At 41.0% G+C, this 26,859-nt stretch overlaps 1 protein-coding gene and 1 long non-coding RNA gene across 4 annotated transcripts; one reads left to right on the plus strand and one right to left on the minus strand.

Moving 5' to 3' along the window:
- Nucleotides 1-6,449: 6,449 nt before the first annotated feature.
- Nucleotides 6,450-18,680, plus strand: LOC143419444 (uncharacterized). Of its 3 annotated transcripts, XR_013099423.1 has the most exons (6): nucleotides 6,450-7,176; nucleotides 10,610-10,709; nucleotides 10,816-12,291; nucleotides 12,469-15,600; nucleotides 16,210-16,597; nucleotides 18,541-18,680. It is a non-coding gene; the product is annotated as an uncharacterized LOC143419444 (long non-coding RNA). The 3 variants fall into 3 exon arrangements; XR_013099422.1 differs by having other exon boundaries at nucleotides 10,816-15,600; XR_013099424.1 differs by having other exon boundaries at nucleotides 6,450-7,167; nucleotides 10,816-15,600.
- Nucleotides 10,248-26,744, minus strand: utp4 (UTP4 small subunit processome component). The gene is made up of 17 exons (XM_004556208.6): nucleotides 26,599-26,744; nucleotides 24,988-25,152; nucleotides 21,939-22,127; nucleotides 21,745-21,829; nucleotides 21,265-21,354; nucleotides 20,936-21,147; nucleotides 20,686-20,857; nucleotides 18,830-18,921; nucleotides 18,519-18,615; nucleotides 16,322-16,386; nucleotides 15,460-15,579; nucleotides 14,905-15,061; nucleotides 13,783-13,889; nucleotides 13,601-13,696; nucleotides 13,328-13,513; nucleotides 11,986-12,096; nucleotides 10,248-10,928 (listed from the first exon to the last, which is right to left on the minus strand). The coding sequence occupies exons 2-17, from the start codon at nucleotides 25,144-25,146 to the stop codon at nucleotides 10,812-10,814; spliced, it is 2,055 nt and encodes a 684-aa protein (XP_004556265.1). The 5' UTR covers nucleotides 25,147-25,152; nucleotides 26,599-26,744; the 3' UTR covers nucleotides 10,248-10,811.
- Between the last annotated feature and the right edge of the window lie 115 nt (nucleotides 26,745-26,859).

Consider the following 26,859-nt stretch of genomic DNA (forward strand, 5'->3'; position numbering starts at 1 on the left):
CAGTTTGTGAGTTAAGTTGTGTCCGATTTGTTTAAGTTTCTGGAAAATACTTTTTGTAGAGTTATATTTAGTTGACCTCTTTTATGGGCCTGCTAGTTGTGTTTTTAAATTTTGTCTTTTGAACTTTTTTGAGGGTTAAAAGAAAGAAAACCATTTTTTCCTGTGTCCTCTGTGCCTGGGCTGCTTGGTCCCTCACACTGAACAACCTGCAGGTGTTCCAAGGAGTTTCTGCTTAGACAAGTGAACAATGAATTTCAATAATCTACACAAGATGAAAAAATGCATCAATAATAATCTCAGGTTCAGAGCGTGACACAATGGGACTTAACTTGGCAAGTGAAAACAAAAAGAGCAAACTAGAGATTACACATGAACATCAAGAATGAACAAAGAGTCAAAATTCTAAGGTTCCTGACAGATGATTTACCAAATGTTGTAAGGGGACAAAGGAGCTACCTTTGGCAGAAATCTGTCAGGGCACACACAGGAACTTCTGTTTTTTCTTCATTAAGTTGCAGGAAGTTGTCAGCCATCCAACTTTGAAGAGAGTCTAAGAAATTATTTTGGATCAGCAGCTTAGAAACATCTTGGGGTTAAAAAGAGATGTATATTTGAATTTCATCTGCATAGCAGTGATATTAAATGTCCTTGAAGGTGCTCAGAATATGCAGAAGAGGGAGTAGACATAATAGAAACAAGAAGAGCCAAATGTGGCACACCATAGGTAAGAGAAATAGATGAGGAACTCTTACTCTCCTACTTAGAAAAGCATTTTATGATCTGAACCAATGCAGAAGGTAAGGTACAACACCAGTAAAACAGAACATTCTCCTGCATCACTTTGAATCTAAATATTAAAATATCAGTATAGACCACTCTATCAGGAGCTGTTGCACGAGACTGTGACCTTTCAGCTTTTGGTACTGACAACACTACTTGCCCTGCAGAGAGGTGGTCAGTCTTTTTAATGTTAAGACAAACACTGCAGTCGGAAATGCCCATTTCAACTGCTGCTACAAGCAACTCTATTGAGTATTTAAAAAATGTAAATCAATTAACAAAGAAACGTGTCCACTGGTTCTACTATGAATTCAGTTGGGAATCAACCAGACAGACTACACACAATTCCACTACCACACCAGTTTCCACCACAAAACTTCATAAACCTGCCGGCTGTTACCAGAAAACCCCAATGATAACAACAGGACCAGGGTTAAATCACTAACACAATATCTAAAGTGGACAATATGGGGGAAAAAAGAAGTTAAAAGTAGGGATGGGAAGCTCGAAACTAATGTTTCGAGACTGCATCAAGCTTCCGAAGCACAGATGTTTCAGTTCAATTTTATTTATACAGTGCCAAATCAGAACAGCAGTCGCATCAAGACGCTATATATTGAAAGGTAGACTCAGTAATAATACATACAACTAACTACCCAATATGACCCCCTATGAGCAAGCACAATGGCAACAGTAGGAAGGAATAACTCCGATTTGACAGGAAGTAACCGCCAGCAGAAGGGCCTGAAAACTGAAGACTCTCCCTCCCATTCTACTTCTAAGCTCCCAGCAGCCTAAATCTATAGCAGCTTAAATAAGGGAAGATTTGTGCTTACCTGATCCAGCCCTAACTATAAACGTAACCAAAAAGGAAAATTTTAAGGCTCTTAAAGCTTAAAAGTAGAGACGGTGTCTGCATCCTGAATCTAAACAGGGGACTGTTTTCATAGAAGAGGGGCCTGAAAGCTTCGCCTCCCATTGCACTTTTAAATAATCTAGGAACAACAATAACCCCACAATCTGAGAGCAAAGTGCTCTAATTGGGGTGATACGGTCCAATAAGTTCATTAAGATAACCTTGGGGCCTGATTGTTCCAGTTCTGGATTTAACAGGGAGCCAATGAAGGGAAGCCAGTACAGGAGAAGTCTGCTCTCTCTTTCCTGTCAGGACTCTTGCTGCAGTATTTTGGATCAACTGAAGGCTTTTCAGGGAGTTTTTAGGACATCCTGATAATAATGAATTTTCAGGAGTCCAGCCAAGAAGGAATAAATGCATGAACTAGTTTTTCAGCATCACTCTGAGACAGGATGTTTCTAATTTTAGAGATGTTGCGTAAATGGAAGAAAGCAGTCCTACATTGCCAAGGTAATGCCATCCAGAGTACGAATCTGGTTATGTACCATATTTCATTGAGTTTTAGGGTCGGGTAATAACCGTAGTTTTAGAATTTAGAATTTACAAGATTTCGAAACACTGCTCCAAAGCGTGGCTCAAAACGCGTCAGCCCACTTCTGACAGATGGCGTACCCGCTGCTTCTGGCCATTGCGAGGCGCCAGCATGATTTTTTAATGAACCACAGTCATTGTAATTACTGAATTAATGTTTGTGATACTACCGCTTACACGTGCATGTTTAAAAAGAAGCAATACCCTCTTTTTTGTTGTGGATTGTGAAGACCAATATCTGATCTGATCTGAATATCTGATGCTTAAAGACTGGAATTCAAAGTGTAATCAAAGAAATATTTAGAGACAATGTATAAGTATCTCATTCAGTGATTGCTGTCATATAGATGAGAGAAAGCGAGAAAAACAGAGATTCGTTAAAATATCTGAATTTAAAAAAAAACGCCTCTGCTTTCAGTGAGGACATAAAACGGGAGGACTCTTCAGCTCTGACTCCGTCTGTTCTCTAGTTGTTTTCTACTTTCAACAGAAAATGTTATTTGCTGACGTATCAAGTGACTCACTCTAACCCTTTACTCACAAACTGTGCTGCCATAAGGAATATATTTATACTGCAGTATGTATACTGAAAATGTAGAAAAACACGTCCATTAATTACAGGCGAACTATTTCTTATTTCTTTTTTCCTTTTCCCACTTTTTTTAATTCCCACTGGTGCGAACATCTCATAAACAACAGGAAGCTGCAGGGTCACTATGACCAAAACTGTAGGTTCAAGCATCATGCCAGTGTCACAGATACAGCATCCACAGCAGTGTGGACTTACGGAAAGTTTCTTCATGGTTCAGAGGCTGCTCAGCAGAAGATGATCACACGAACTAGAAAACTTAAAAATCAACCAAACACATCCAGAGTTTGAGTCCAAAAGAAGCTGTAAACCAGTGTCCTTATTACGGTAAACACAGCAGTCTTTTCTCTGTATGTTTGACTTTGTAAAACGAGTTACTGTGGGGGGAAAAGGAGTTTTAACAGGTGGAGATATTTGGGCTTGCTGTCTTTAACAGTCACAATATTTTTCTAGCCTTGTTTCTGTGGCAATTTCTCTAAAACATAAAATGTAAATCAATATTACCAGAATTATTGAAATTCTGGTATCATACCAGTAAATTATATATATATTCATTTGTTTGGAATTGTGCTGTGCTTGTCTATTCTATTCAGTTTTATTTAGTCTCAAGGCGCTTTATACTGATATAGAACCTAGTGCAGGGGTCAGCAACCTTTAGCACCCAAAGAGCCATTTGGACGCGATTTCCACGCAAAAGAAAACACTGGGAGCCGCAAATACTTTTTGACATCTAAAATGAAGATAACACTGTATATATTGTTTTTTTTTTTGGGTTTGTTTGTTTTTTTACCTTTATGCTTTGTGTGAACAACTAAGGTGCGTTGCTTAAAACCATGAAGTGCTACAGAGAAAATTACATTTTATTTATGTAATTAATACATTTTGAACTCTTAAAGAAATATAACAAAAGCAAAGACACCCAGCGGAACTAAAATGACCCAGCAAACAAAAACTTTTGGAGCCTTGATCTGACTTTTAAAAAAATAATTGGAAAAAAAGCACTGTGCTGCTGAAAAATGAAAAATAGATATTTGCAAAATTCTGCCTAAATATGTATTTTACCTGGTTAATGTGTGTGGCGGGGCCTGGTCTGCAGCGCCGCTGAAGGGAAGGAGGACGCCGCCTTAACGTCTGTGCTATCTATGCTGTTGTGTTGGCGTGTGTCGGGCTGTGAGCTGAAAAGCTACAACGTGTTGTGCCAAAAAGTGATTGTCTGCCAGAAAGTGATTGCCGTCCGCGGGAGCGGTTAAAGGTGCAGCGCCCGGATTACTTGCGTTGACAGCTACTTCCGTGCAACTGATATAACGTGGGAAAAACCCAAACACATTTATTCCTTTGTTATGTCATCTATAGAACTTTAACGTGTCTTCTAACCGAACTATGACGCTTATCAGAAGGTTGCTTTCAGTGTGTAGCGCAGTCACGAATGACTACACGCATCACGATGGAATAATTAATGCCTACAGGCTTAGTATGTCTACTCTCGTTGTTCATATTTGTTATAACAGAGGTGTGGACTCGAGTCACATGACTTGGACTCGAGTCAGACTCGAGTCATTAATTTTATGACTTTAGACTTGACTTGAAAAAATGTTCTAAGACTTGTGACTTGACTTGGACTTTTACACCAATGACTTGGGACTTGAATTGGACTTGAACCGGTTTACTTGAAAAGACTTGATATTTCACCCCAAATATAAAATTTAACATGCATATTATATAGAGATTGAAAATGTGACGTCATTCACGGGTAAAACCGCAAAGGATTCTGGGAACTCGTGGCAAGAGGTACTAGCGCACGCAGGCTTTCAATTGAACTCAGTCACACAGCAATAAAAAGAAACACAAAAATGTCAAGAAGCTGTTGTATTATTAACTGCAATAGCCGGTCACATGACAGCCACGGGAAGCCGACAGGTAAAGAGATCGGTTGTTATCGGATTACGTCGTTGAAGAGAAATTGTTCGAGCCATGTTTCCGAAGTAACAAAGACGACGGATGGCCTGGATTGCAGCCATTCAAAGACCAAATATAACATCCTAGAACACTCCAGCTCACAGGTTAGTCTGCTCCAAGCATTTACACGAAGGTCAGTCTGCTGTTGTAGTTAATGCGTCATTTTTCTTAACATAATTGGTGATATAGGTTACAAGCAAGTCTGGTGCTGAACAGAAATTGTTGCTATGCTCCTTTATTTATTGTGTTTATTGTGCATAAATAGTGAATTGTCCTGGCACAATATTGCGTTTCGCTTCTGTTATTATGGTACATTGACAAAAACATATACTTTTATTCACAGGATAAAACAGGTTTTTTTGTATCACTAATTGTCCAGTACGATTACAGCATACAGTATTATTGTCACTGCTACATTTCTGTAATGCTACCAGAAATTATTTCCACTACTAATTAATTATCGTTGAGCTCAAAGGTCCTATTAATAAACTGTTAACGAATGTGTATTTATGACGACGATTTGTGAGACTGGTAAACTTATGATACGTACGATGGTCTTTACTTTCTACACGGTGCGTTTCAAGGTCCTGCACCCATCCGGCGGTAAACTGTACCTGGGCTTGTTGCAGTGACCGGAAGTTACTAAACTTCATGAGTGTATGCACTCACTCCAAGAACCGTATGATTATAAATATGCATATAAATATGCTACGATGAGATAGCTGACTTCATCTAACTAGCAAATGTTGTCCAGGCTACGTTGGTGATACAGTTTTTTTTTAATGTGTATGATATTTTTGTCATGCGATTTTAAAGCTGGTCCTACAACCGCATCCAAGAATAACATGCAGCTTATCTCAGAACTGTCGGTGAAAATTATTCTTGGAGCTAGGTTTAATTGAGCTGCATTTTAAAGAGGTGCAATTTCACAATTTGTGTATATTTTCTAAGTTCACTATTTTGTCATGTGTTGAGAAAAACACAGATTTAAAAATTACATGGTCTAATATTTACATTTAGCATAACTGCAACATTTTTTTTTCATTTTTTTTTTAAAGACTCGAAAGGACTTGAAATTCAAAATTTCAGACTTGTGACTTGACTCGGACTTTTACACCAGTGACTTGAGACTCGACTCTGACTTGCCTGACATTACTTGAGACTTGACTTGAGACTTGAGGATAAAGACTTGAGACTTACTCGAGACTTGCAAAACAATGACTTGGTCCCACCTCTGTGTTATAAGACTGTCGAATAGTAGTTAAAACAATAAAGACCTATTGTGCCAGTATCACCATGACTCTTTCTTGTTTGTTCAGAATAACGGCTGAGAACATGGCATTTTAGCGCTACCAAAAAACGATTGTGACCTAACTCGTGACAGAAACAATATTTCGGCTTCAAACTTGTTGGGTATCATACAGAAGGGCTATATGTGACATATTATATCCCAAACACTCTCCAAGAACTGCTGAATATCAGAATCAGAATACTTTATTAATCCCGAAGGAAATTGGGGTTACAGCAGGCAGCACGCTAATGGCGCATGCGCACTTACAAAGGAACCTTCTGACCAACTTTACACAAACATCACATTTGGGAGACATGTCAGAAAGGTAGGCTGATAGGAAAAAAACAACGAAAATACATAACATGAGATAAGAGGAGGAGAAAAAAAACTCCACTCAGACTGAGCTCCTAGTGGGAGAACAGTTTGATAACAGAAAAAACACCTCAGCACAAAAAGCACATGACTATCAATACACCATAGAAACACAAGACAAGCAACAGGGGCGGGTAAAGGGTAAGAGAGAGCCGGTGTAGACAGTGCATCCGGTCCTGCAGCATGTCTGCGCTGGTCCAGTCGACTGCCATCTTCCCCGGTAGGGCACAAGTATCGAAGGCGTTTGGAAAGGGAGGGGGATGAGTGTGTGCATATCAGTGCATGTGTGTGTGTGTGTGTGTGTGTGTCCAGAGTTCAGCTGAGACAGTGTCGCCCCGCCAGGCTACACTCTAAAAAATATTCGTTGTGTTTGTCGGTAGAACTTAACAAAAAAGCATTTTTCTGCTAAAAAAAAAGTAAGTTGCCTACATGTACACGTTTCAGTGAGTTGAATAATCAATGTTAGAAGTCAGTGCAACACAAAAATTAAAAAACAGCTCCTTAACTTAAATGTTTGAGTATATTGAATAAAATACTTTTGTCATCAATCAACAACAGAAAATATTAAGTTTGTGTAACATGTAAAAATGAGTTTCAACATCCTTCCTGTTTGAATTGAGACCATTCAGACAGACGAGGGCAACCCCGTAGCATATGTTCGTATCGTGCGCAACAGTTTCTGGATTCTTGTGGCTTCGTGGGAGAAGAGGTGTTTGCCCTCGACTGTGTTCGGTGAGTTAAGTAAGTACTGAATTCTAAATAGATGAATTACAAGTTATATTTGTACACTCTAAAATGTCATATTAAAAAAAACTGAAATTTGATGGTTTTAATCGTAATTTAGCAGAGTAGAGTTGTTGTTGTTTTTTTAAGTTTAGCTAGCCGTTTCTTTTAGCTAGCAAACGTTCCTCACAAATAAAAGAGTACAGATACAATTAAAACATGTCACTTGTCAGGGTACATTTGGTTAGCTGATAGACTATGCCGACAGCAGAGCATGTTCAATTTGAACCCGTATATGTTCAAATTAACCGGTCAGTAGCTGCCTGCATTTTTATCATGGTGTCAGAGTAAATTCGTGTTTCCACAAGATGGTCTCGGGTGAGGTAACTAATTACTGACAGAGTCAAATGTGGTGAATTTATCCCTGACTAAAAGTATTTCTATCAATTGTGTTGATGTTCTAAGCTCGACTGGGAATTCTGCCTGAGATTAAAGTTGGTTGACCTAGCAAAAAAAAAATATGTTTCTTGTTTTGTATCGTTGTCTCCTATAATATTTATTGGTTGTTTATTTGTTTATTAATTCATTAATTTATGTTCGTGTTGCTGTGTGCGTTTCTGTGTTGTTCACAACATTAGAGTTCAGCTTTGATTGCAATTTGTTTGTAGGATTATTCAATTATTTTGTGTTTCCTAACATGTTAGCATAGTTACTGTATGCAAAGAATTAATATATATGTTGTTCCATGGTTTACTGGTGTTGAGCTTCCGCTATACCCCCTGTTTCTGGTCTATTTGTTAGTTTATTTTAACTGGTGGTTTCTTCTTTAATTGGATGTAATTGTTATTCGTTTTTGGTTTTCGTTTCAATTAATAAGTGCTGTATTGGATCGACATTTTTATTACCGCTTGTTTTCTCTTTCCTATTACTCAGTGTTCCTAATTTGTTTAAGCAGATCTCCTCCCACCTGTTTCCATTTGGCCATTGTCCTTGTTTTGTATTATTTTTGAATTACAACATTTTTGACGTTTTATGCACAGGTTGAAAATGACATGTTATCGGTATTAATGTTCTTTTAAAAGTTATTCAGCAGTTCTGAGGGAATGTTTGGGCTCCTGTGTGTCACATTTAACCCTTCTTGATGATACCCAACAAGTTTGAAGCCGAAATATTGTTTCTGTCACGAGTTAGGACACACACACACACACACACACACACACACACACACACACGTTATATCAGTTGCACGGAAGTATCTGGCAACGCAAGTAATCCGGGCGCTGCAGCTTTAAGCAGCTGCGCGCGCTCCCGCGGACGGCAATCACTTTCTGGCACATCACCTGCTGCGGTGAGATAAGGAAGACAGGATAAACGCTTGCGTCGTTGTTTCACAGAACAGCATTATCAAAATGTGGCGATGGTCACATTATCCAGCAGACGTCACCGTGGAGATGGGCTCGAATGTTTCAGTGTTTCACGGAGCCTCGCCCTGTCCAACACTAGTTAAAAGTACAAACCGTGGATATATAAGTAAATAATATTCTGCGCTTGACAAACACGTAAATTCCCACACTTGCTCAATGAGCAAGACCTACCACACCTGGTGCACAGGTGTGCACCTCCCACTACACCCGCTATTGTCAGTGCTGCCAATTCTCCTGGGGATCTCGGAATTCCCAGACAATACACAATCGTCATTTGAAAAAAAACGGGAAAGTGGGTGGAGAAGAAGCAACAGTTTCACGAAAATCCCACAAATGTGTTCATCCGCCCACACTTTTCGATCAGACAGAGGGCGGAGATTGGTTTTCACCAGCATGACTACGTCACTGGAGGTATGCGACTGCCCAATGTTGACCCCAACTCTGCCCGTGGAAACTTTTATTTCCTGTGTAGATTTAGAAAAAAAAAAAGGCAAACTTCAGTCAGTAGTTGCATATCTTTGGTACAGAGTCCCTACCCAAGTCAAAGTTGTTGCTGCAGAGGCAACACTGAGAGATGATACTTCTTCCAAGGTGATACTTGAATGTGCCATAGTTACAAGTAATGTTATTATTTTGGAGGATACTTAAAGTAAATACAGTTAAGCATATACAGTGGATATTATTCTGGTCTCGGACAGAAAAAACAATGTCAATCGGTTTATTTTTCTAAGCGCTAAATTAACTCAGGTTTGAGGGGGTATTCAAGCCTTTCCCAGCTGTGTTCAGTTAACTGTCGGGTTCACGCTCAAATCCACACCACTGGTCAGTTTAAAATCACTAACCTGGTGTGAGGAAACCGAAGAACCCGGAGAAAGCATGCAAACTCAAAGCAATGACCTCATTCTGAAATGTGTGAATGTGAGCTTGAATTGTTGTCTGTGACTCTGCAGCCCACCACATCTCTTAAGTGGCATGCTTTAGCTAATCGACACCCTTGAATTGGGGAGGGGGGTGATTTATGGATATTTCACAGTCATTAATTACCCACATGGGAAGCACAGTTGTGCATCAAGAACATCCTGAGCTCTCATTTGGTGGGTCCTCTCGGGGTTCCTCCCACAGCCCATAGACATGCAGTTAGTGGGGTCAGGGTTTGCTGGTGATTCTAAATTGGTTGTCGGTTTCTCTGTGTTAGCGCTACATAAGCAGAGTGAATCAAAGACCATCTATACTGAGAGGTGACAAGTTTTAGATTTAATAGAATATATTTACCATTTGTATACTTCAGGTAATGTAATGCTATAGACTTTTCCCCCCAAGTGTCTATAAATGATTCTTTCCCAATTAACTGGCTGTAGCTCAGGTGGCAGAGCAGGTCAGCCACTAATCAGAAGGTCGGTGGTTCGATCCCAGGCTGCACGCCAAATATCCTTGGGCAAGATACTAACCCCGTGTTTGCCTACTGGTGGTGGTCAGAGGGCCCGGTGGCGCCTGTGTCCGGCAGCCTCGCCTCTGTCAGTGCGCCCCAGGGCAGCTGTGGCTACAATGTAGCTTGCTATTGCCAGTGTGTGAATGTGTATGTGAATGGGTGGATGACTGAATGTAGTGTAAAGCGCTTTGGGGTCCTATGGACTAGAAAAGCGCTATACAAATGCAGGCCATAACTGTGCAGATTAATTTATTCCATTAAAGGGAACAACATGAACATTTTAAAAACACAAATTAACACCAAAGCACAGGTTTAAAAACGTTCGCTTCATATGTCAACAGTACTGTAATCAGAGTGGCATTTGGCTTTATTTTCTCTAAAAGCATACAGTTCTGTGAGATAAGTCATGCATGAACTAGTTTTCAGCACTACTGAGACAGGATGTTTCCAATTATAGAGATCTTGTGCAAATGCAAGTCCTACATATTTGTTTAATAGTCACACGGAAGGAAAAGGAAATCCAGGTTAAAGATTAGAAGTCATCCAGGTCTTTGTGTCTTTGAAACGTTCCATCATTTGTCTTTTCCCCATCATATAGCTCCAGTCTGGTTTACACTTTTGGTTTCCAGCAAGTTCATAACATTAAGTGAAGAAGAGACAAAGATTTCAGCGCACTTCTGCATCCAACACAGATAACAGTAAATACTTTATTTTATTTTCAAATTACATTATCAAAACTTTTTGTACAAAATGGATACTTAATACAACGAGGTAACAATCTCATCCTATCACATGTACTTTTAGGTTGCAAACTTCTTCTGGCGGACAGGTGCTGGCAGCTGAGACATGATGTCCAGGAGGGGGCGCTCCACTACCACCAGAGAGAGATCCTCCAATAGACTGACACACATGAGGTGCTGTGGGACAAAAGATCAGTAGAAGAGATGTCAGCAGAAAAGTGGTAACTAAGTGGCTTGGTGAAAGAAGCATCAAAATTCTGGATCCATGGCCAGGAAACGGCACAGAACCCACTGAGAACTTGCAGTGAATCCTCAAGAAGCTGGTGGACAAACAAAACCCACAAATTCTGACGAACTCCAAGCACTGGTTATGCAAGAACGTATAACCAGTATAATATCCACAGAGGCAGGTGTCTGCCACAGCCAACGAACCCAAGTGCTACAATCTACAACACACATTAGCAGAATGTGAGATACAAGTTGGAACGGCATAAACTGAGACACACAACCAAGTGGTTGTGATAGTGTACAGGAATATTTGTGCCGCCGTCTCCCTCTGGAAGATATCATCAGCTGTGGTTGTGAACAACAGTGCCAAGGTCCTGTGGGACTTGAAATTCCAGACAAACAAGGAACTGCTAGTTCTAAACTTCCAGGATCTTCTCTCCCTTGCACGAATCTAAAAATAAAGTGCTCTGCTATTGGACTGAGCTACAAACAATGAACTGAAAACCGTTGCTGTACATCCACCCTTACCTGACATAGTGCACCTTACAACACAAAAACATATTTTATTTTCCAGCATGTTTATAACTTTAGCCAATAGCAGGACTTTCTCTTTTCATTTGCTCTGGTTAACTTTGTGTCTTCCTCACTCACAGTGAAGAACAGTCACACTTTAGTGACACGTGGCTACAAGTGTGCGAGCTAGTATAACAGCTTCATGTGAAGGATTAATGGAAGCTGAAAGTTATTTTTTATTATTTGTAGTTTATTTGTTGCAACAACAATGACATTGCTCAAATGTCTCATTTGAAACAAGGTGGTTTCTTTGCTTTTTGACCACTGTGCAGCTCTGAATTATTTGTCTGACTGTGATGATGTGTATTTCACAAGGTGGGATTTCATCCTTGAAAATTACTACATGTGCGCTTATAAACATAGATGAGTGTGAAGCGGACGCTACTGTTTGAAGGAGTAAAATGAAAGATTGTAGTCACCATAAATATCCTACCTGGAAACTCTTACAGATCTTAAAGGCATGGCTTTGTCCAATCCTCTGTGACACAGGAAGGCTCTTTAATGTCATTTGATTCCAGAGCACTGCATTCAATTCTGGGAAGGGCTGCATGTAGATACAAAGACACAGAAATACACAGTGACAGAAAGAGATTAGTAAAGCCTCAAGATTCTCAAAAAATCTTTCTAAAAATATAGCCAGCTCTTGACAGAGGCGGTCGCACTTTCTCCCTCTCCCTTATCTTTCCTGCTTGGCTTCTCATGTCTTTTGTATAGTCTCGCTTATTCTAACCCTAAGAGAGTCTCCCAGACTTGTTCTCTAAAAACCTAAAGAAGAATTATGGATTTGATCAACTGGTCCCTTAACAGAATTGACACCCTCCTGGGCTTGGGAGAGCCTGATTGTCCTGCGGAGACGTTTGTTGCCAGATACTCGATGGTTGGTTGCGTCGTGTGTCTGGCGACACTCTCGATGGAGGACATTGAACAGCTGATTGGAGCTGGCTCGGACCTGGCTTATCGAAGAACATGAAGCGGCTATAGCTGTTCAAAATCCCACAAGGCTGGCCGACATGATAGACGATGGGCAGGGCTGTGAGTACTCAGACTGTGTTTGTTTTTAAACGCAATATGGATAAGATCTTGAAGAAGAACAATGGGAATTGAGAGACCTGTTGACCAGTGACTGACATTAGACCAACTGTAAAATTGGAAGCAGTTTGTTCGCACTAACCAAAACAACTACCATCTTCCTCTCATGCGACCCCCCCTGGCGCCAGCTGGATGCTCAAGGCAAAAGCTGGCGGGAATAACAAAAATTCTCCCAAGGACTTCTCGATTAATTGTCCTAATGGATACATACAAACTAATCCAAAGATATTAGTTAATCAGTCATACAAGGGAACATCAGTGAAGAGGAGTATAAATGCAGACCACAGAATGTTCAACAAGGTCTGAAATAACTGCTGAACTGTCCATAAATCCTTGGAGAGGGTTAAAATGTTTGCTCATGACTCAGACACACACAGATGTTTAAACTGCAGTGGTGTCCATAGTAGGGAACCACAGAAACAGCTGCTGCTCTCCACAGAAGTCTGCAGTGCTTTGTAGTTTTGTGTGCTCAAAAACAACACTGCTGAATTAGTTATGATGTAGCATGAAGAGAGAGGCAAGCACAGTGGTGTTAGTCACATGATCAGGGCTGCCACTGGTTCTGGACTTCCTGTTATTAAAGCTTATCGAGACCATTGAATCATATTCAGCTTTCTCCTCCATCTCTATCACACTGACGCCTGGGCCAACTATTTTAACACAGCTATGGACATGCACACACATACCAGACTCTGATCAATGATGCAGAACATGTATGTGTCGTGCAGAATGATGTGATCCGGGTTTTTCGGGTTGAAGGTAATGTGGGTGATGGGCGTGTCCCGCTCCAGCCACAGGGAAAGCAGTCCTTGTGCCTGCAGTCTTCGACTCCACTGTGTGTACTCCTTCTGCACCAAGGAGAATTCAAAGATCTGCACACGACAGAGAACACATGCAGTTACAGGATCTGTTGGTTACTATGAGATCTGAGTAAAACTAAATCTTAAGCTGTTTCTGACCTGCTGGTCAGCATGCACAGAGATGAGATTGTTGGTCACTGGGTGGATGGCGATTGTAGTCGGACAGGAGTTGTACACAGGAACCATACAGTGGAGCTACAACAAAACAAAAATTACAATTTTACAAACTCCAATCTATCAAAAATGATTCAAGTTTGACACATCAATAAATCAGAACTCACCTTCATCTTGTGGAGGTTGTAGATGTGGATCTCACAGTCAGTGTTTGCTGTAGCCAGCCATTTACCATCATCACTGGCACAAAGGAGGTGCACTGGCTGTCTGGAACCTTGATATCCAACACACATACATACACACACCAGTTATGCAAGATGTTATCAAACAGTTACAACTGCACAGTATAGCTGCATGTAGCATTGGCAGGGAATGGCCTTCGTGCATTAGGATTTGTTTACATGTGACCACACTGGCAATTTGCATCATGGAGCAGAAGCAGTGAGGATCTCTGGCAAGAAGCCTGAGGAGAGTTAAGCAAGAGTTGAGTCTACTGCTACAATCTACAAAGAGGAAACAATAACTTGACAGAAAGAGCTGCATCAGGTCGGGAATGCCTACTGGTTACCATTTAAGTCCGGCTTTGATCTGTCCCTGTAAATATCGGGCTTTACAGAACCGTCCCTAGACATTTGAGGGAGAACGTTTAGTGCAATCATTTCTTTATATTTTCCTTCCAAGGGGCCAGACCTTCTTGTACCGTAATCTTATTACAAGAAGCTATGATGAATCCAAATTTGATATTTTTGATGCGTCATAAATATGTATAAAGGAGGTCAGAACAGCGAGTTTACAGGCATCTGTAAAACATGGTGGAACGTCTTGCTTGGCTTAGGATTATTTTTGAACCAGAAGTATTGTTAAAATTATTGCAATTGTAATTAAATGAACACACAATCAGTGTCAGCTTTTTGATCACCATGCAATATCATCTGGACAGTGGTTTCATTTATCAGCATGACAAAGATCCCAAACAGTCTCCCAGCGCAGTAAAACTATACCTGGATAGAAAAGTGGAAAAAAAATGCACACAATGGTGTGCGTGTGTTGGACTCTGGACTCACTAACAGGCTCCGAGGAGCATGGAGTCTAGGAGCCAGCTTCAAGTTCCAAAAACGCATTCACTCGAATGCATTTTTGGAACTTTAGCCTTGGTGAGATCACTCAGGCCTGGGCATTAATTTGCTTCAAAATATGATGCATGTACACAATATATTGTGTTTAAGGTACTGTCTTGTCTTTCCGTTTGGTTTGGCTTCTGTGGGTTGTGCTCCTGGCTTTCCACTCACCGGTCTTATGTTTAAGGGTATGAAGATATCTGCACTCCTGTTGACTGACAGCAACAACAATAACTGAAGATTGGCAGGAGGAAGCAAAGAGTTTGGAGGAGTCAGAGGAGAAGCAGAGCTGGTGGACCGAGCGAAGCTCTTTAGGCAGCTTGGACACCTGGAGAGATGAAGACACAGAGACCATCACACTTTGTTATATTTAGTCAAAGGCATCATTTTACTCTTGTGATTATTTGAGCAGCTTTACATGTAAAAACTTTTGTTGGATGGTAAATTGACACATCCAGTGAACCTGCGGTCTACACCCCGGTAGCTTGTCAAGGGGGGTAAATGTTAGTTTTAGCCACTCTGTGGTGCATTGAGAGAAGAGCTGTGCACTGTTTGCACTCACAGTTCTTGACAAGAGGGACATCCCACACAGTACTTAAGACACATACATTGCTGAAGTTACTTTACACCTTTAGAAAAACAAAAGAAAACAAAAACTCCTGCTATGATTTAAAGTTGTGTTATTTAAGTGCAATGTCACAGGCATGCTCGTGCTAAGGTACCCACCTTGTTAATGCTGATGGTGTTGTTATACTGTATTCTGTAGAGACGAACACTGGAGACAGTGGAATATGCCAACCAGCCTCCACATGCAGACAAAGCACTACAGCAGATGTGATCCTCTCCCTGCAGGAAGCGACACACAAAGTATGGATACATCAAGCACACTAGCGCCTAAAGCTAATTCTTCAAGGGTCATTGTTAAGTGTCTTGTTCAATCTGACTGAAAGGAAACAGAAAGGCCACACTAACACACTAGGGACATCATTTCCCTGCAATTAAATTAAATGTATTTTATTAGAAGACAATGTAATTATATTTAAAGCTGGTCACATTAGAATTAGAAGGTCAAAGTCTGTTTTTTTAATTTTATTTATTTATGTATTTATTTAACACACTATAAAGACATAATACAATTGCAGTGCACCCCCAATTTTGTTGCACATGTACAATTACAATAAAGGACGTTTCTATTATTAGGATGTTTTGCTGGACTCTTACCATGTGTGCAATCATGCTGCTGTAGTTTTAGCAAATGTCCTATAAAGTTATTTTGTGAATCACAGGACGTACACAAGAAAACTTCACTGTAAAAACACTTTTCGCACATATAAGGCCGTTAAACACACAAACAAGACAGATTATATATTTTAGTGTTTATGTCAACTAAACACTGATAAGTTACCAGATTTCATGATTGTAGAGAATTGTTTTTTCCTGTACACTTTCTAAAAATGTGACATTCCTTGTGAACAGAAAGGCCTTGACGCCACAGCTCGAAAGGAAGCAGCCAACTTTTAGAGCGTTGCAGCAAACCAAATGTTGCTCTGAAAGAAACTACGGATACATCGAAAATATTAACACATACCTTCCTCTTCAGCTCGATCAGCTTCTCTGGTTTCCTCTTCACAGGTAGACGGTCACCAGGTTTTCCTGTGTGTACATAACAGAATTATTACACTTTAGCTTTTCCACCAGTACCTACTCGGCACAACTCAATTAAACTCCACTCGGTTTCTGCCACATCTATTACAACTGAGCACCACCTAATGCATGTGGGATTGTTACAGCAGTGCAGCCAAAAGTCCTGTGACGCAATATGTGACACAAACACAGCACAGCGATGGAGGTCGTCAAGGCGATGGTACACCTGCTGTCATTATTATTATTATTATTATTATTATTTACTCATCAAGGATTCTCATTACTGGGGCCTGTGCTTCGTACCGCGCTAAGTGAGTTAGCTGGATTAGATTGTTGACGATTTCGCGTGATCCTGGATCGTTCGGTTCCCCGAAGCCCATCCGGGACTTGCTGTCATAGCAACAGAGCCGTAAGCGTAAACCTGCTGGGGAGCAGGTTTACTTTATGTAAACAGGATTAGATCGTGGCCACGCAGGTATGTCCGCGTCATTCATACGAAAGCAACAGCGATATTCCACCACTGTTTCACCATAAATAAATAACATCAATGTAACTAAAGATAATGCAGCACTTGATCCTTTTATTGATGTCACACAGATACATACAGGTCATTCCCTAAAAAAGGGAAATGTACTATTAACATTCTATTACATGTATGTGATTATTACAGATGTAATTCATATTTCAGAGTAGTAATTGTAAATTACTTCGTGTAATCAAGATGAGAGACCACGGCTATAAAAGCGAAGGTGGATTTGGGAAGTCTGTCGCAGTCATATCCTGTCCGTTTACGCGAGCAACCCATTGCGGAAGGTGCAAGATTGATAAGGAGAGTCCTCAGAATTCAGCGTATATTGCGGGACAGACAGGATCCTTTAGCTCAGCGCGACAGTGTGCTCATAGAGAGATATCGATTTTCCCGTGAGGGTATTATTCACTTAACCAACTTGTTGACGAGGGGGTGCAGGACCACCACCTGTCTTTTGTTGCTCTGCCCTTTTCTTGGTTGCTGTTATGAACAAACAAACAGAGTATTCCAGGGTCTCTTTCCAAGAGACGACAAGCAATATAAGTGATAAATATTACCATTCTGTAGAATATTCTTATATTTCACTTTTACTTGTTCCCATGTTCTAGTGGGTCCTGTTGTGGCTCTAATGTGAAAGGGGATATAATATAACATATTATAATATAATATAATGTAATATAATATTGGATAATATAGTGTGATATGATAAATCTACCCTACCACCTACTGGTGTTGGCCAGAGGGGCCGATGGCGCAATATGGCAGCCTGGCTTCTGTCAGTCTGCCCCAGGGCAGCTGTGGCTACAACCGTAGCTGCCTCCACCAGTGTGTGAATGTGAGAGTGAATGAATAGTGGCATTGGAAAGCGCTTTGGGTGCCTTGAAAAGCGCTATATAAATCCACTCCATTATTATTGTTATTATTGGATTACTTACGAGTTTGATTTGTCAGCAACTTTCTGCCAGCCTTCTCTCCTTGCTTTTGCAGCCTTTGCAGTGTTCCCTTGCGTTTTAATTAAACTCTGAAACTCCTGAAATCCCTCACTCAAGAGTTCTTGCTCTGCTGCCGAAAAATACGGAGCGCGCTCCTTCGCCATTTTCGCCAACCAATCAGCGGGTTGCCGATCACTGTTTCTGCTATCGATGCGTATCCCCTTTTACGGCACCCAGTGATCTCACATTACTTCATCCAGCTGTACTAATCGTCAACAGCAGGTGTGTTCGGGGAACCGGATTAGCGAGCTCACGGTTAGCGCGATGATTTGATCTTGGATGTTTCATTTGATCTTGGATGTAGTAAGTGACATACGAAGCACAGGGCCCTGGACTGTAATTCATGCAAAGCTGCTGTAGTATTCAAGAATAAACTGTGGAACTGGAAATAATCATTTGTTTTATTTGTCCCTTCAAGGGCAATTTTCATTGTTAGCAAATCAGTGAAGGTGCCGAGTGCACAATTACCACGACGAACAAAGCTGAAGCAGACACAATAAGGGGATTATTCTCAATAGCAGTAGAATTTTTTTGTTTCATTGTTGATTAACTACGTAGATCAAAGAGCTCCTTACATTTTCTTATAGTTAAATGTTTCTCTATTCAAGTGTGTTGCTCACCATGTCCTTCACTTTCTCCAAGTTTCCACAGCTCTAAGCGATCAGGGAACTGGAAGAGAAGGAGTCCAGCTTTCTTTGCACAGCCAACCAGGCTCCTCTACAAGAAGACAGAAAAAAAGGTCACTGCACATTGTAACAGGAACAGTCATGGACAACATTGTTTTAATAAATGGTATTAAACATTATTAAAGTGCTTCAGAATAATTTGTTAACAGGCTAATCCATGAAATACAGATAGAATAACAGGTTAGTTCAATTTTAAAGACGCCACTTTAGCTGAATTGACTTGTTCGACGTTTTCTTCTACTCACATGTGGAAAAGCTATTTTGCGCAGTGCTGACTCTTGAGTGTTCTTCTCCACCTTATCCAGCAATGGGCGCACCACCAACTGGGTGTCCATACCTGAAGGAAAATATCGAAACTTTACATCTAAACTTTAAATCCCTGGGTTGCTTCTTTAGCCACTTTGATTTAATGCGCTGATTTGCATGATCCCAAATGTTTTTTCCTTTTGTCACCTTAACTTTTTACAAACACACACATCATGAGACCAGCATGACTGAATTTGAATGTAAAACTAACGGCAGCAACAGCAACTTGACTTTTAAAAGACAGGCCCTCTCTATACCCAGCTCTATTATCCATCTGGACACTACCATAACCACAAACAGACCACTAATAGGGACATGACATTGTGTTCAATAAGACTTCTATACAAGCCACCTTCTTTGTGCAACCAGGGTTGTTGCCTGTACTGGCCATTAGAATGAGCACAGATTTGAAGCACAGAAGCGAGCCATCCTTTATTTTCCACATTTTCCAGCCTTCGTTTCTCACATGTACCAAACAGCAGAAAATAGTCTGCTCCAGATGCTTCTGGACAAGTGGAAATACTCAGTGTTATTTAGGTGAGGTTGCTGCCTTGAGAGGATGCACTGGAGGCAACACTGGTGATGCCCTCTTTGTAGAGGTAAATGCAGTTACCTACACTTTGCACATCAGGCAATCTGACATCACAGACTTTGTCCTGGGGAGGTGGCAGGTTAACACAGTGTTGAATACTTGCATTCCTACATTCATCTCTAGATCAGTGATTTTCAGAGTGAGCCGGGGCCCCCTGGTGGCCACAAAGATACTACTGCAGAAGGGCCGCAGAAATAACAGAAATTCAGCTTGAAATTACTCTGTGTACAGCTACATATTCATATAAATGTATTTTTTTTTTATATAAAAAGCAAATTAAAACATATAATTTGAGATGGTTAGTTTGTGATATTATTCATTACGTTGACCTGAATTTACTGCTTTTGTATTTAGGTTTGTGTCTAAGTGGCAGGTGAGTCTCACTTTGTCTTTAACACTTTGCGTATGACTGGGTAACATTCACAAGGACATAACTCTCCCTCATCTTTTGATTAGAGTGAAGATTTAAGCTTGGGTGGGCTCTATAGGAGTTTCTTGTTTTTAAGTAGGCCACAGCACTCTTGAATTTGGGAATGGGTGCTCTAGAGAGCAGGTCACAGGAAACTTCAAGGCTGAAATATTGGCTAAAAAACCCAAAAAAAGACATGTTAAAATATGCTGCAAATACTAACTTCTATGTTTGCTTGAGGTGAGGAGGATGACATTTTATTAAGACGCTTTGTCCCTTTCCTTCTCATTCATTTATTGGGGAGCCCGTCTCCAATGATTAAACAGCATGAACCTTCATGCTGGCACACATTTAAATGTCTCTACGGCACACGAACACCTCTGACGTCTGTCCCTGTGCCTTTGGTGTACTACATATGAGCTCACGTGATTACTCCTATGTATTTTTAAAAGAAATTTATGTGAATGCATCACTTTGTTTGAAATTACACATTAATCTCTAAATTTGAGCATAATATCATTTTTTCCTATTAAATGACCTAAAAATTACTGACTGTACCTTTAATCTAATAAGGCAGCTCTACTCCTTTGGAAGATCAAAAAACTAGTTCAGTTACAGCTTCACCTACAAAGCTCATCTTTCGCTACCAGCCATCATGTCAATAGCAACATTAAAAGAACACTTAGAAAACATCTTTACTGACAGAATCGTGGACTCATCGCCTGTATAAACTTTGAAACATCAACAATAACCGATTACATATAGAAACTTCCAAAAGCAGATTTAACACTTACCTCCAGAAACCACTGCGGTGTCTGTGTGAGCAAGTGCACTCACATCATGGGAGTGGTTTCGAAACGTCCTGGTCCGGACCCACTCTTTATCATGCTGGTCCACGGTTGAGGAGATGAACTGGAACTGGATGACAGTGCCCTCGGATGTTCCAGCTATGACACTGCTCTCATCCTGTGAAGCATTTATAACCAGTGACTTTACAGGTGTGTGCACCCATAGCTAGCTGCAGCAGTGAGTGTATCATCTCACCTTTGAAACGGACAGAACCAGAACATCCCACTTGGTGACCAGGTAAGTTCTAACCAGAGTTCCTGTGAGTCCGTTCCAGATCTGGACCTTTCCTGCAGAATCACCACTGATGATGGTGTGGTCGGACAGATAACCAACACTCCAAACAACCACTTCTTTATTCTTTGATGCTCCCATAGCCCTGTCCACCAGCAGTCTGCGTGTAGCATGCCCTGCAGTCACAAACACAATCACATCAGTAAAGAACACACATCTCTTCTCATGCTCCATTTCAGTTTTAACTGATTGTATTTCTGCTAATTGTGCAAAGCAGCTCAAGGAGAAAATACCCGTCTCTGCATCAAAGATTTTGATCATGTCAGTCATTCCAGCAGCAATCTGTGCACTCGATGGATGCCAGCACAAAGATATGATGCGTCCTAAAGAGGTCAAATACAACTGAATCAGGCGGGTTCACAAACACAAATATTTGTTTAAGACAGTTTTGTCATCCAGTGGTTAATAACACAAATGATCTCATCTTCTCATTAGTATAGGTGCTGTCTCTGTCTCTCCAGAGCGCAGACTCCAAGTTGGAGTCAGAAAAAACTCGATGCACCATTTGTGGTACAAATTTGTATTATGCAAAAGCACAGCCTGACACCATTTTAAGTTCAGTTGATCTGTTTTCAATACAACACACAGACGACAATCGCAGCTGCAGTAATATTAGCTGTTCTACTGTTCACTGTCTAACGTTTGTAGCCATTTTAAAGACAGAAATGTAGACTCTTTAAAGAAAAGACCTGTGAACTAGTTTGTCGTCTTACCTTTATGTCTGTTGAGGTTTCTTTGAAACTGGATCCTCTCCTCCAATATTGCAAATATCTTTACAGTCCCGTCCTCACAACCAACCTGACCCAGAAAACATTTCTTGTGATTAATGTATCAACAAGACTTCCTGATGAGTCTGACACAGGAAATATCTGAAGTGTAAAATAACATCCAGAAGGTTTACACTCACTGCCAGCTGTGTTCCCTGGCTGTTGCTACTGATGGTCCAGATTGGTCCTCCATATGCATCTACAGTATACTGGGGCCTCAGGTTCTCCAGGTCATACTCTATGATCTCTCCATTCAAACCAGCACTGAACAGTCGATGGCCCACCCAACACAGAGCCTCAGTAGCTCGGCCATCCTGTCCTGGGATCACCTGAGAAAATTAAAACCAGTGTGGAGGTTAGGTTCATTTGGTCTGCAGCCGTGAATCATCTACCTTCCTTCTGCCATTACAGAAACAGACACAACACAAAAGCAAAGTACAAAATACCCAAACCAAAAATTTATAATAATTTTAGCATCATATTATTACCCTCAAGACCACTTTTACAAAACTCCATTATGCGATTGAGGGGTTTGAAAAAATGTAGAAAAATGCAAACCCCTGAGCTTTGGCACCTGACACATCTCGCACTCACAGCAGTGATCATCATGCCTGTGGCTACATTTAACCACTTTCATTGGCTTTTAGCAATAAAAAAAAAGAAAGAAATTTGGACAGTAACCAGAAGCCTTGGTCTTGAACATCCACCCATCATCCACACTTCAAACGGTGAGGTGGATGTGTCTCTTTGTGCAGTTCGAGTGTCTGGCTAGGCTCTTTAACATGGTTACTGGAGATGAGGGGGTTCCCATGCCTGCCACTCTCCACTTGTCGTGGGAGCTTCCTGACATCTTCTCTCTCACACACTAACACACAGCAGAATTGTATTTTTGTTTATCTCCTTTTATTTTTTTAAGGTGCTATGTGCATTTTTAGATCTATTTGGTACAGATGCAGGAGTTGGAGACCCAGTGTCTCTGTTGGCTTCATCCTTGACTCCTTCAATAATGAGGGAAATTACTGCACAAAAAAACAACACTATGGTTTAAGAGTGTGACAAAAAGTGATACAGAGCAGTGAAGGGTTCCCTACAATTAATCTTCCAGCCATTATCAAAACTACACTATACTGCTGAAGTAATCACTTATCTGCCTTCACGCGCATTTGAATTTGATGGACGTCTCATTCTTAATCCATAGGGTTCGATATGATGCCAGCCCACCCTTTGCAGCTGTGACAGCATCATCCTCCCTGGGAAGGCTTTCCACAGGTTAGGAGTGTGTTTATGGAAATGTTTCATCATTCTTCCATAAACACATTTATGAGTCCAGACACTAATGTTGGATGAGGAGGTCTGGCTCAGTCTCCGCTCCAATTCAAATTCAAATTCAAATTTTATTTGTCACGTACACAGTCATACACAGTACGATATGTAGTGAAATGCTTGGACAACTGCTCGTGACCTAAAGAGAACAAAAAGGAAAAGGCTATGAATAAGATAGGAAATAAATATGAAAAATTAAAAAGGGTAAATTTAACTAGGAAGGAATAAAATATAAATTAAGGTTAAAATGAAATAACTGTACAACACAAATTAGAATGAAGGGTAAATTTAACTGGGAAGAATAAGATAAAGATAAATATATAAATTAAAGTACAACAAAATACACAATATAGAACTATATAAGAATGTATGAAGAAATCTAAATATAAATAAATATATACACAATAACAGCAGCTGTACAAGTATTAACCGGAAATGAAGAATATAGTGACCAGTGTTGTGCAAAACCAAAGTCCAGAAAGTCCAGTGTGTGTGTAAGAACCATATGTGTGGGTCAGTACTGTGTGGTGGTGTGATTGAGAGACCGTATCGCCTGCGGGAAGAAGCTCCTCCTCAGTCTCTCTGTGTTGGTCTTCAGGGAGCGGAATCGCTTTCCTGACCTCAACAGAGAGAACAGTCTGTTGTTGGGATGGCTGAGGTCCTTCATGATCTTCCTGGCCTTGGTCCAGCACCACCTGCTGTAGATTGAGTGCAGGTCAGGGAGCTCGGAGCGGATGGTGCGCTCAGCTGACCGCACAATCCTCTGTAGAGCTCGTCTGTCCTGCATGGTGCTGTTCCCGAACCAGGTTAAGATGTTTCCCGCCAGGATGCTCTCTATGGTGCAGGAGTAAAAGTTCCTGAGCACCTTGGAGGGCAGTTGGAAGTCTCTCAAGCGTCTGAGGTGGTAGAGACTCTGTCGGGCCTTTTTCACCCCCATCCCAAAGATGTTCTGTTGGGTTGAGATTAGGACTCTGTGCAGGTCAGTCAAGTTCTTCCATGCCAAACTGTTCATGTCTATATGGACTTTGTTTTGTGCACTGGTGTGCAGTCATGTTGGAACAGGAAGGGACCATCCCCAAACTGTTCCCACAAAGTTGGGAGCATGAAATTGCCAAAAATGTGTGAGCATGCTGAAGGGTTTAGGGTTTCTTTCACTGGAACTATGGGACCAAGCCCAACCCCTGAAAAACAACCCCAGACCACCAAACGTACCACTTGGCACAACACAATCATACAAGTACTCTTCTCCTAGCAACCTCCAAACCCAGACTCATCCATTGGATTGCCAGATGGAAAAACGCTCCATTACTCAAGAAAACATGTTTCCACTACTCTAGGAACCAGTGGTGGCGTGCTTACACCACCTGTATGTGACGCTTGGTGATGTAAGGGTTGGATGCAGTTGCTTGGTCGTGGAAACACATTCTATGAATCTCTCTATGCATTGTTCTGGAGGCCATATGAAGTTTGTAACAAATGAACCTGCAGAAAGTTGGAGACTTCTGCAGACTATGCACCTCAGCACCTGATCTCACTCTGTGATTTTACACATCGTACCATTTTATGGCTGAGTTCCTGTTTACAGTACTACTAACAGTGGACTGTGGAATGGTTAGTAGAGAGGTAATTTCACAACTGAGCTTGTTGCACTGGTGGCATCTTCTCACAGTACAATGCTGGAGTTCACTGAGCTTTTGAAATTGATCCATTCTTTCACAAATGATTGTAGAAGCAGTCTGCATACCTAGCTGCTTGATTTTATATACTTGTAGCCAACTCGGGTGTTCCAATGGATGATTTGGATGTGTGAATGAATACTTAGTGCATTTAAACCATGCAGTAATGTCATCTATCTGATGGCATTACCTTTTCTTGGAAGAAATTGTCATTGAAGTTGAAGATTTCTACTGCGCCATCAGCCCGGGCCACAGCCAGCCGCTCAGTTTGACTGTTGAACGCCATGGTCCGGATAGCACTCGGCATGTAGTCGAAGAAGCGGACTCGGTGTACTTTAAACTCGCCCATTATTGACTAGAAAACAGGAAAAAAGGTAGTCTCATTTCAGTGACAGCTGGGCAAAAGAAGCAAAACAATACTCATAAAACAACCTTTAATGGCATTTTGAAGTTCATTGAAGGTTTTTCTTAGTAAGAAATTGACAATTCCAAAAAGCCCAAATTATTTTTTGAAAACACTTACTGCCGATCTGAAAATGTACCTAGAATACATAAAGACGTTTCTTACAATTTGCAGTTTTATCATATAAAACGCTTCGTCCTTTTCCACGAGCAGTCACCTCTGCCTGCCAGTATATCACAAAGTTTGACAAGATTAAGACCTTGTATCAAAGCAATAAAATGAAAAGTTCGCCATCTCCAGTTCATAAAATATACAGAAATGAGCAGTCTTTTCACTGTAATGGAGATAAAAAAAAAATCATCCAAAAGTTCAGGAAAAAAACCCAGATAGATACAAATGATAAAATTTTTTGTACATGATTAAGTGAAATAACTATTTGATGCCTTGAAGCCCAGTCAAAATTCTGGCTCCCACAGACTGGCTATGCCCCCTTGTGGCACATCTCAACATGAGTTTTGTCTCATCTATGGTGATGGCACACCATAGATGAGACAAAACAGCTGTCAGATGAGCTCTGATGAGATACAAGACCATCAGAAAGGAGCTTTGTGAGAGGGTGACAACTTCCGGTGAATCGGGATCCTGCTATGTGGAGTTGTTTACAATACATCTGCTCCCTACACCATCTTGCTGCGGACCCTAACTCGGGGAATGTTGAATGCCCAGTCCAGATACCTCGAACTCCGGAGTTAGCGCGTTCAAGAAAAAGCGAGGGAGGAAAAACAGGCTTTTGCATCAACACCACATATGAGTGGACGGAGTGAGGCCTAGGGTCTTTTCCGGAGCACTTCAGAGTTTGTATGGGCAGTGTGTGTGTGTGTGTGTGTGTGTGTGTGTGTGTGTGTGTACGGCGTCCATTTCTGTGTCTCCATGTTGGGTGAGTGTTTATATATGCGTGCATGAGGGTGGGAATGTATGTTTGTGTCTGTGTGTGCTTGTTTGTCTGTGTGTCAAAACGCGTCTTAGACTCCCTCTTTCTCTTATAACATCTCAGCCCCCCAGGTGTGGGGGAGCCTGAGGTGTTCTACTTTGTTCGTTACAACGGGCTGACATGTGGATAAACATAACCAGTTAATGTGAACTGTAACACCGGTCTGCCACCTGAGGTACATAATGAGTAAACGAGTTAAAAATCTCTCACACGCTGCGCTGAATATATTAATCAAACAAATATCACAAAATTCACACATCTAGGTTAAAAAAAAGTGCTCGCTCTGTGTGCTAATATAAGAAGCACTGCGACAACCTACTCGTTAGCAAAGTGTAACACCTTACAGCTCATTACAAACACGTCGTGTAATTCAGTTGCATTAATTATTAATGTAAAACATAAGTTACCAACTGTGCCTCTTCGCTGTCGCCAGACTATCTTGAACACCAACTGAGACACGCCAGGACCCACGTTGTTACCCTTTGAACCGGTAGTGGATTCATGGACATACGTCATCACGTCGACAGTACGGACAACGGCTTGGATAAAATGTAGTGGATAGTAGTTGCATATGGATTTATTGGAATGGTTCATTCAACTGCTCCAAGTATCAGGGAGTTGGTAATTGGTGCATGGATTCTTTGTGGAATGGGAATCTCCCATCGTGT

The sequence above is a fragment of the Maylandia zebra genome, linkage group LG7 (assembly GCF_041146795.1).
Source record: "Maylandia zebra isolate NMK-2024a linkage group LG7, Mzebra_GT3a, whole genome shotgun sequence".
Classification (NCBI taxonomy): Eukaryota; Metazoa; Chordata; class Actinopteri; order Cichliformes; family Cichlidae; genus Maylandia; species Maylandia zebra.

Coding starts and splice junctions, on each gene's coding strand:
- utp4 (XM_004556208.6), bottom strand. CDS start 25,146: ATGGGCGAGTTTAAAGTACACCGAGTCCGCTTCTTCGACTACATGCCG. Junction 22,128..24,987: donor ACAATTTCTTCCAAGAAAAG/GTAATGCCATCA, acceptor TAATTTTCTCAG/GTGATCCCAGGACAGGATGG. Junction 12,097..13,327: donor GCATCATTGATCAGAGTCTG/GTATGTGTGTGC, acceptor ATCTACATGCAG/CCCTTCCCAGAATTGAATGC.